At 54.0% G+C, this 10,176-nt stretch overlaps 1 protein-coding gene across 1 annotated transcript; it reads left to right on the plus strand.

The window, feature by feature from the left end:
* The first annotated feature begins 1,825 nt into the window (after positions 1 to 1,825).
* TGME49_295620 (hypothetical protein) lies at positions 1,826 to 9,490 on the plus strand. The gene is made up of 4 exons (XM_002371460.2): positions 1,826 to 4,369; positions 4,566 to 4,698; positions 4,869 to 4,920; positions 5,106 to 9,490. The coding sequence occupies exons 1-4, from the start codon at positions 3,523 to 3,525 to the stop codon at positions 7,785 to 7,787; spliced, it is 3,714 nt and encodes a 1,237-aa protein (XP_002371501.1). The 5' UTR covers positions 1,826 to 3,522; the 3' UTR covers positions 7,788 to 9,490.
* The last annotated feature ends 686 nt before the right edge of the window (positions 9,491 to 10,176 follow it).

Raw genomic sequence — 10,176 nt, forward strand, 5'->3', positions numbered from 1 at the left:
TAAAACCCAGCACATATGCTGAGTATACAGTAGAAAGTTTCATTCTTTGCAAGGAGAGGCTTACACATCTGCACAAATGCAAGATTTACATTTACTCGATGAGTTGGTACCGGGAAACTCGGAGGAAACCGAGGGGACGGCTCTTCCAATATCCAGGTTGCTGTCCGGTAGCTGATGACCCGGTAACCTCACAGGGATAGATTGAGAGATTTCTGTTATCCTACCAGTTCTTTGCATCCTACTAAATGTGCTGTTATCAACGGCGAACCCGAGTAAGTTTGGGTAATGTGAGTTTAGTTCGATCGTTTCATTCTGGATCAAGTGGACGAAGCAGAAACCGCTCTCATCTTCCTTGGGATTTCTGCAGTAGGGCCTAACTAACGTGACCCGTGATACGTAGCTGTCTACCACCAAGAAGCACTATAGTTCTTGAAAATGCCTTCCACACTTCTTAAGTGACCTTACAGGAATATGTATACGACACATTTTATTTGTTCAGTAAAAAGATATCCTTAGAACTACGGTGGCGTATTCACTCCTGGCGCAAGGGACTGTTGCAGGCACCCCAAGAGCCACGTACACAGCACGCGAAAAGCTCGTCCCTGTTTAAGTTGTTAAACACCATCCTTACATTAGATTCACAGAAAACTGGAGTTGCCTGCTTTCCAGACTGATAAAAAAGCAAAAAGGAAACACCCCAAATCCCACCGTCGTCACTAGCGAGTATACAAATGAATGATATTCGGTTGCGCGCTGCTAACTTCTTATAGAAATACAGGCGGAAGCCGAATCATACTGTGTGATAACTGAAGTAATTGACATTGTGTGACGATACGAAAAACTTGCGGATAAACCATCCTGTTCTCGCCTGTATGCGTACGCACCTCGGCAGCCTGTACATTACCGAATCCGAGGTCCTTAGGACGAGAAGCAGAAACACGGTTTACCTGTTTAAAACCAAAACAGTCTATCTAGGCTAAAGAAAACAACTTACTATTGGTTTCTGGAAGAGCTTACAGTGACAGTTTTCGATAAACGCGTCTGTTGCTTGCCGCTGACGAGGTGCAGTCAATGAGTCTGTCATGTCAGAAGGAAAGAGCGGCGACGAAAGGGGGGGGGAACGCCCTCGCGTCACTCGTAGAGCAGAATTCTGCGTCTCGAGGGAGGTGAAAAATTTTGGAGATGTGGCAGCAACGAGGAAGAATTAGTGACATTGAAAGACACAAACGATTCGACCAAACTGTGCTCGAAATACTGGAAAAACACGACGAAAACGACCCGAAACGCCTGTCGCTGCCCCTCAACATGATGTGTCTCCCAGCGGCTGCTTCGGCTGTGGCTCCGTTTCGAACGTTGAGTCTCCAGGCGTCACTTTAGCGCATTCTACTCTAGTTTTTTGAAGGAGAACCATTAAAGTTCTTTTTCTTTCTCTCGCGGGGACAGTACCACGGAGCTTTCCCGAACCCTCATCGCTCGTGGCTGAAAGTGCCACTTTGTCTTGTACGGTGAGGCTGACCGGGGGGCGACGTAGACCGAGCCGAGGCGCGAAGTGTCGCTCTTGCGGTTAAGTAAGTTTCTTTGAGGAAACCCGTGAACATGTATTGTTTCGATTTCCGGTGGATCGAAGAAAGACAAAGGCTGCGGGTTCATTACCTCTGCGAGTTGAAACGAAAAACACGCGTCTTGGACCCGCTGCCGCGCTAGCTCTTGCAGACGGTTCTCGAGTTTCTCTGGCCCGGCAGACAATTCCGGCTCGCGGAGTTGCGGTCATCTGTGTCTGGGGAGAGGCAAGCGCGCGCACAAACACTTTCAGACTTCTTGCGTGTCTTTTCTCTTCTTGACCCCTGATCCCTGACTCAGTGCCTTGATCGCATTTCTCAAACGCGTCAGGATTCGACGAGAAACTGCCAAGAGAAAGAACTCCAGAAGACAGGAACCCCGTCCGTGAGTGCACTGCATATTCGCCGATCGGAAGGCAGCGCCTACCGGCATCCGACACTGGTGAGATTGCGGTCTCTTGAGTCAAGCTGCGCGATTTCACGGTGGAAAGCTCCCAACATTTTGCCTGAACTGGACCTGGACTTCCTCGTGCCTTTTGGGAGATTCCCAGAAGCAGCTGAGGAGAAAGGACAGGAAAACAGCCACCGAATTACTCAAGGACAGGTCTCCAGCGCCCGCTCATCCGTGTTTCTGAGGAAAGCAGGCCTCGAGGTGTATTGTGCATTCCTCGATCTGTGCGAAAAGCTCATTTCAAGAAACCTACAGATTTGAGAATCTCGGTCTCAGCAAGTATCGCGAGAAACGCGCGAAGCCGAGTCGGCCAGGTTCTTTGCTCCTGTGTGAATACATTATTATATATGTATTCATATATCTGCATATGTGTACAGCGAAATTTGAATGGCTCATGAAATATAATCCACGCGCCACCTCAAGCATACTTTTCGGCAAAACAGTGGAAAGCACTCAGTCAACCTTTTTCATTTTCGGAGTTTTCGTTGCTGCGGACTTTCCGACACATTTTTCTCCGTGCTTTTCGAGACATCAGTTTCGGTTCCTGTCTGCGGCTAGCCAGAAGCCAAGTCTACTGAACGCACGTCCGCGGACTTAACTGCGCCTCTTCCCCACTCCGTTTACCCAGCGAGTTTGCAAACGTTTTAAAAGATAAGATAAGTGGTCCACTAGAGCTAGACACCTTGTGGACTACTTTCGGGTGTCGACGTCAACAAGGTTTAACTTGCTTGGTTCTGTGGCAGATGAGTCGCCTAAGAGGACTGCACACTGCCGAGTAAACAACGGTTGTCGTCTGAAGCAGACGAAATTCGGAGTGGCATTCTGGTTGTTCAGTTTCGATTTCGTTTCATGCGCAGTGGATGGTTTGGACTTTTCAAGCTTCTCCTCCGATTTGGTCGCGACTCCGGCTGTCAGAAATTAGACACGCACTTGAGTGTGTCAGGTCCGCATTTGCGCGGATCACTCGTGAGTCTCGCGCCGTGGTATTTCAGCCTGTTGAAAAAGACAGGCTGGCGATGTGCTTGCAGAACTTGGATCTGAATTGCGTTTTTCTCGGAGAGTGGTGTGATCTTTGCGTACGTGGTGCATTCGGTGGTTTTTAGACTTTGTTGGGCTCGAATCCACTGAGACATAACAGGTCAACTTGGTGTCCTCCACCTCTCACTTTCGTGACGCATCCGTAGGTATTTTTTCCCCGAGTTTCGCAGACCTGGAGTGTAAAGGCTTTCGAGTGTGTCCGTTGTGCAGCCCCTCTGCTGTTTTTGCTAACAGTTTTTCTCGAGTGTGTTAACAGTCGCGGTCACGTGCTCAATAGAATTCCCCGGGACCTCAAGACAACCTATAAGGAATGCCGATTGCGAGATGACCAGGAGTGCATCGGACTTCCAGAGCTTCCAGGAGAGATAATTTGATTTCTCCGGTCTCCTCGAAAACTGATTTCGAGCAACCTCTCGGGCCGCGGTAGTCTTGGGTTACACCACTCCTCCCCTTTACCTGGGCTTTTTCCTCAACATGGATGTTCCCTCGTTTTCAGGCGACGACTCATGCCAAGAAGGCGTGGAGAAAACCTCGCTGCCCTCCCTCCATCGCTACTCAACTCAACCCCTGGGAGATAGCCGCAGCACCGCACCGAGCTCCAGCAGCTCTCGCGGCCACTCTGCCGACGATTGCCGGGTCAATGCTGCGAAAACCGCGAAGAGTTCCGACGCAGAAATCGTATTTCGGTCCATCCCTGGCTCCGGCCCCCTGAACACTTTCGTCACGCAAAGTCCGAAAAATACCCCCTCAGGAAACTCCGTTTCACCCCAACGCACTGAGGGCGGCGTGGCAGACCTGAAGACACGCGGTGACCGGGCCGTTCTAGTAAACAAAACTGACAAGGGCGCTGCGGCACAGACTGGTGATGTTTACGCGGGTGACGCGTCGTCCCCGTTTCTCTCCTCTTCACCGAGCACCGGAGATTTAACTGTGGCTGCAGTTAGCGACGAAGGCACTGTCAGTCCGCCTAACGGCACCGAAAGCCGAACGCCCGGCGTGGAAAACGGCTCTTCTGCAGAGGGCTCTGGAGAAGGAGAGCTAAAGTGGGATCGCGCCTACTGCAAGCACTTCCTCTTTGGCCGATGCGCTCGCCGCCGTTGCCGGTTTCTTCACGGAGATGCCGAAGTTGTTCAACAACAAAGGCGCCTTCTCGAAATGGACACGGCTGCAACGGCAGCCGCAGCTGGCGCAAACGGAACTACGCAGTCGGAAGATTCGAGAATCGCGACCAGTCAGCGACAAACACGCGACAGAAAGGCTAATTCGAATGCTTCTGGTGGTGCGGTGCTCGTTCGGAACGACGATCGCCGGGATGAAGCGAGTAAGAAGGGACTACAGTTGGCCGCGTACCTACGGGCAGATCAGCACTTCTTTTTCCCTCAAAACGGAGTTGCTTTCCGTCGGTCTTCGCTTCTCAACATCTCTGTGTCGTCTTAGCTTGGCAGGTTCTGGAGTGTCATGTGACACGTTTGAGTTTTCGAAAACCTTTGGCTTTCTTTCGTTTGCGTTTTACCCAGACAAACAGGGCAATCGATTCTTCTCTTCACACAACGGAAATACAAGCCAGCCTCACCGCCGTGGGTCTCTTGGCACCTACACTCCCGTCGGTATATCGGCACCGTGCCGCCACGTCCACTACCAGCAGCCTAAGTAAGTGACGAACGTGTCTGCTTGAAAACCTATCGATCGTAGAGACTCTGAGACGAAACGCCCAGTGCGCTTGACTGTGGACCTCAAGCCAATGGAACACTCCAAAGCGCACGTAGATCTTCCTCTGTCCATACATTACCTGTGAAACCTGTCTATGTCGTCTGTTGCAGCCGCAACATGAATCATATGAGCAACCAGGAGGCGGAGAACCGATGCAAACCGGTGAGTTGAGTGAAAAGTTTTTACTTCGTATGTTTTCTGAGCATGAGAAATTCTCTCCCTACCCCGAGGGCCCTATACGCGTGAGAAATCTACACGAATTGCTCGCAGCCAAAAACATTTCCGCGTTGAAACCAGAGGCATTTCCTGCAAAACCATGCATCTCGCTCGTTTCGTTTCTTTTTCAGATTCCCGGGAATGTCCATCGCGGACCACCAGGCGCGCCAGGTCAAGCACCTTACGGAGTCCCGTTCTTCTACGGCAACAGCTCGAATGGCAGCAGCAACCCAGTTCGATCTCCGTCGCCCCCCAGGACGTATCTCACCTCTCCTCCGATGAGCGGACCCTCGGGGTCTCTTAACGCCGATGGCTCTGGAGGAAGCGCGAATTTCGTGTCTTCTCAGACGTTCTACGGGACTGGTCAAGGGGGTGCACCATGGGCGCCTGCGACTTCTGTGCCGCCCCCGCCGGCATCGACACCGTCGCCTCCATTCATGCCGGGGCCTCAAACGCTGTATGGCACTGGAGGGCCTTTGTCGGACTCGGTGCGCAGGCCGCTGCCCCCGATTGGCAAGCAATTCCCAACGGGAGCCGAGAAGAACGTGCACTTGAGAAACGAGTTGGACTTTGCCCTCGCCCTGGCCTCCGCCGCCGCAGAGGAGCTGATGCGAAGCGAGGAGAAGTTCTCAGCAGCCAAGGCGGCTTCAGCCGCTGCCCAGCAACTCGCTGCTCAGGTGGGTACGTCGGCTTCACAGGGGCGCCAAGAGGCTCACGGTTGCGCGGGGTTCTCGTGTCTCACGGGCCAGGCGCCTCCGGGAGGCTTCGCTGGGGCCCCTGCAACTCCGCCTTCAGATCTCCGGTTCGTCCAGGCTGCCGAGTCGCTCGCGGAGCGGTGCAACATCCCGTTCGTCAGCGTCTATCTGCCCGGGCAGGGCTACATCATCCAGTTCGTTGAAGGTGTCGCTGGGACAATCGCGACGAACAGAGCGTCGGGCTTGGCCGAGCGCCGTAGCGGCAACTTTGCAGGATGTAACTCGAAATCCGAGGGCGCGAATCCGGCGCCGCAGCACTCGAAGGAGTTTCCCGCTGGTCCTCTTGAGAAGGGCCAGGGGGCCGCAAAGACAGGCGCGATTGCCTCTGGGACTGAGACCGGCGACCCATTAGCGGCGAAGGTAGAAAAGGCGCCACTCGTCAAGCCTCCGGTGTCGATGACACGGTCTTGGCTCGAAGTTCTGAAGCAGGCTCCGGGGGCCGGGAGCAGCTGCAAAACGGCGAAAAACAGCGACAAAGGAGACCACGCGCCCGCTGTCGGAGCGGGAGACGCGAAGGCCACCAAGCATGCCTCTGCCAATCTTCTGGGGCTTTTTGAGCCCCTCCAGGAGATGGCGCTTTCTCCCCCCGACCACGCCAGCGAAGCGTCTCACGCCGCTGGCGACGCGCCTAAAGACGAGGTCGGCGCAAACACCGGGTGGCCAAGCCTGACGAATGCGCACAGACCGGGCGCGCAGAATCTCGAGGAAGGAGGCGAAACGCGGCAAACGAAGTCTCCGCTAGACACTCGGGACTCCCAGCTCCTGCCAAACTTTGGAGGCGATTTGTGGACGCGAAACGCCCCTTTGGAGAGCGGCGGCGCCATCCACCTGACCCAGCCAATGCAGACAGTTTTTTGCGGAAGGCCTCAGGAAGCGCTAGGCCTGCGCCGCGGCCTCGGCGGTGAAGGTCAGCAGGCGGACCTTCGTCAGGGACGCCAGTCCTCGCTGTCTGCGCTTTCGTCTCAGGCATCTTCTCCTCCGACCCACACATGCAGCCCTTCTGTGTCTTTCGCGAATTTCAGCCAGGTGCCAGAAGACCGCGAACTCAAGTGCCCCAAGGGGTTGGGAACTGTGGGGGCTCCGTGTTTCATGCCGTCGTTGTCAGGGGCGCTGTTTCGTGGCTCAGACAAAGAGAGTGTTGGGCCTGAGGGTTGCCTTCGATCATCGGACTTTCTGCGTCTAAATGACAGGCCTCTCGATGACCCGCAGAAGCGTGAAGCCGCTAGGGGCGACGTTTCCCCCTCCCTGTTCCTGAACGCTGGCGCCCCTCTTCAAAACACTCTGTCGAAGCTCGCTTGTGGCTCTGCACAACCTTTTCAGAACCTGGACCACCCGTCGCTGTCGCTTCAGCAGCAGATGGCCGCGGCCCTTTCGCAGGCCCACACGACAACTGGCGGGGCGAATACGTTCTCTTCCGGCTCGTTTCCGTGGCTGATCTCGGACTTTGCGGCCTCCACCACTGAGTGCGGGTATTCAGGACTCGGCGAGAGCGCGTCGGATCTCACGGGGTGTCCAGCTGCCGGGCGAGGTGGGAAAGCCGGCGAGACCCCGGGCCTCGTTGTTAGGGCGGGGGACGAAGGCACCCACGGCGATCTTTTTTTCGAAGAGGCGCATGCACACTCGGGCCTCGACGGCGGCGCAGTTTCGCTGAGGTGCGACAGAGCCAAAGTCGGGGGTCTGAAGCCGCGTTCGCCGCCGAAGAAGCTCTCGGGGTGGTTTGCGTCTGCATTTCAGAACCGCGTAGGTTCGGACCCGCGATTTTTCTTGGATGATTTCGCCGAGGAACTGGCCAGAGGCGCAGGCCACGAGGAAGACAAACTGAGCAAGATGGACACACATTTCACGCTGAAGAGTCTCGATTCGAGACGCAACAGCGGTCCTGGCGACGGCCGCGACTCCACGGGCATGTTCCAGGGCGACATGTCGCTGTCGCCGACTGCCGCACTCATCGCGTCCATTTGGCAGAAAGCGGGAGTCGACGACGACGATTTGGAGAGCTTGGAGGCTCAGCAGGGTTGCGGAGTGAACCAGGAGGCGAAAGTGCTTTCCTCGTTTTGAACGCGAAAGACAACACATGCGACAGAGAGCTCTTGGCCGACGTGGAGGCCCCGTGTGCCGGTGCATGTGGCTGAGAGAACTTGGACACGAGTCGTGACTCGAGGCGCGAGAGTGGAAATGAAGAAAGGGGAAGTTTCCCGAGGAGAGAGAACCGGGAAATGCATCCTTATGCAGTGTTCTGTGTCGTGTCTCATGCACTCGAGGAGTCTGTCGCGCAAGCAGTGATTCTGTCTCTGAAGCTACGTTGTGTGAGAAGAGTTCCATTCTAGTTTTTGTCCATACACATACGCATTTAGGCTTACAGCGTCGTTCTCCGGGCTGTGACAAAGAGGGCGAGAAACCACGCTCAGAGAAGCCCAGCCTCTGCTCAGAGCCGCAACATATTGCTTTGCGGTGTCGACTGGGCGCAAAAACGCCGAAGGAAGAAACAGTTTTGCGGCTTGACTCAACGTGGAGACCCTCTTCACTTGCTCAGTTCCTGTGGAGTGTGTCCGCCGTACAGGGCGACGAATAGCACAGTTTGGCCGACTTGCATGCGTATCCTCATCCAGCACCTAGAGCGAACAACGGTGTGTGTTTTCTCTTGTCTCCAGTGGTTCTAGGGCCGGAGAAATGTCTTTTTTTCATGACTTCTTTTCCGTGGCCTCGGCACCTGATTTAGCTCTGCGAGCGGGAGGTGAGGAAAGGATCTGACGATGTGTGTTTCACTTGTTTCCATCTTCTTTTCTTCGTTTGCCTGGAGAGCAGGCAGACCGCCAGAAGAAACTGGTCCAGAAAGGAGCCTCCCGAAGCTGTGTGTCTCCCTTGCTTGGGACCGGAACTGCCTGTTCTCGTCCCAGGAGATGTGTGCGCCGCTGAGGCCCGCACAGAGAAGGGCCTTTTGCTCTTGACGAAGAGATGTCTCGAGGCTGTCTCTTTCGTACAACAGTCCACGTTTCGTGTTTGAGCAGAGAGTGTGCCGGGATGCCGAAGGATTTTGAGACAAGGCCTCGATCGATGTTTCGGGCAAACACAAGTCTGCGCCAAAGAAAGAGGGTGTTTCCCACATACCAGCGAGGCCGTCGCGAGTCGGGGCGTAATCAAGAAAGCAAGGAGACGAGGAAAGCGAATCCGAGAGTCACAGAGAGCATCGGATCGCGGGCAGACAATTTGATGAACGTGGAGAGAGCGCAAAAACAGCCGCCCCTCTCCCATGCCAGTTCTCTCTGTCTGGGCCGCTGCTTTCTGGTTGCCATCAGTCTCTCGCGGTTTTCCGAAGAGAAGGGTATAATCAGTTTCGGTTTCCCAGGAAGATGCGTCAAAAGTGCGTTCAAAACGGCTCTCGGCCTCGAGCACGTGCAGGAGGGACGCGAAAAAGAGGGCATACAAAAGTCGCCCAAAGCGCTTGGGGAAATAAAGTTCAATCAGTGCCAGAATCAGATGTGGCATGTATACCTGTGTAAATATATCTATCTATCTATATATATATATGCATATCATGTGTTTTTTTTTCGTTAGAGTTCTCCGTTTCCCGTGTGCATCAGCCGAGCCGATCCCGAACCGTTTCGTTCGCCGAGAGGCGTCTCTCGGTATTTTCTGTTTTTTTCTCTATGTGCAAAAGTGCAATTTTTGTCAACGCGTCCCTGGCTGCCGCCGCTCGAAAAGTCCCAGCGCAGTGGGCAGCCTAACTTCAGCGTGCATGATATAAGTCATGGTAAACAGCACGAATCAGTTCAGGTTCAACTGTCAAATGCCACCGGTAAGAAGCCACTCTTCGCAGCAGGGCAACACGCAGTGCCGCCATCGGTTTGCGTGGCTTTTACAACCTTCAGGTATTCGTAGCTTGGATATCTCAAGAATCTTAGAAAGGTAACATAAGCAGAGATAGCAGCCATTGTTCTCTGGATGGAGTTTTAACCCCGGAGGAGCAGGCAGAGCGATGAATAGTCTAAAGAGTTGAACTTTCTTCAGTGCGCCGCTTTCAGAGACAGTTATTAGCCCTTGATCTGCAGAAACGGCTCGATGTCTCGCCGGACTTTGCATGTTGTAGCCACAATGGAACGTGGCTCTGGTAAACACAGACATTTAAGATCTGAGGATTCCAGATACAGACAGCCAAGTTCTCTGTGGTCGCTGTCAGGGCATCAACTCTGTACCCTAAACCGTAAAAAGTAAATACTGACATAGGTAGTATAAAGTGCGTAGAAGCTTCTTCATGTTTTCAGACAGAAACATACACATTTTCGCGGGTTGTGCTTAGCCGACGCAGGGACCTGTGGCAGTCGCTGGTGGCGAGAAAAGCAAAAGAGTCGATGTGTCGCGCGTTGGCTTTCCATTTTCGTCAGAGACGAACGGGTCTTCGCAACTCGCATTTCGCGTCTGGGCAGTTTTCCAATTTCTGTCCGACTGT

This window comes from Toxoplasma gondii, chromosome Ia (assembly GCF_000006565.2).
Source record: "Toxoplasma gondii ME49 chromosome Ia, whole genome shotgun sequence".
Classification (NCBI taxonomy): Eukaryota; Apicomplexa; class Conoidasida; order Eucoccidiorida; family Sarcocystidae; genus Toxoplasma; species Toxoplasma gondii.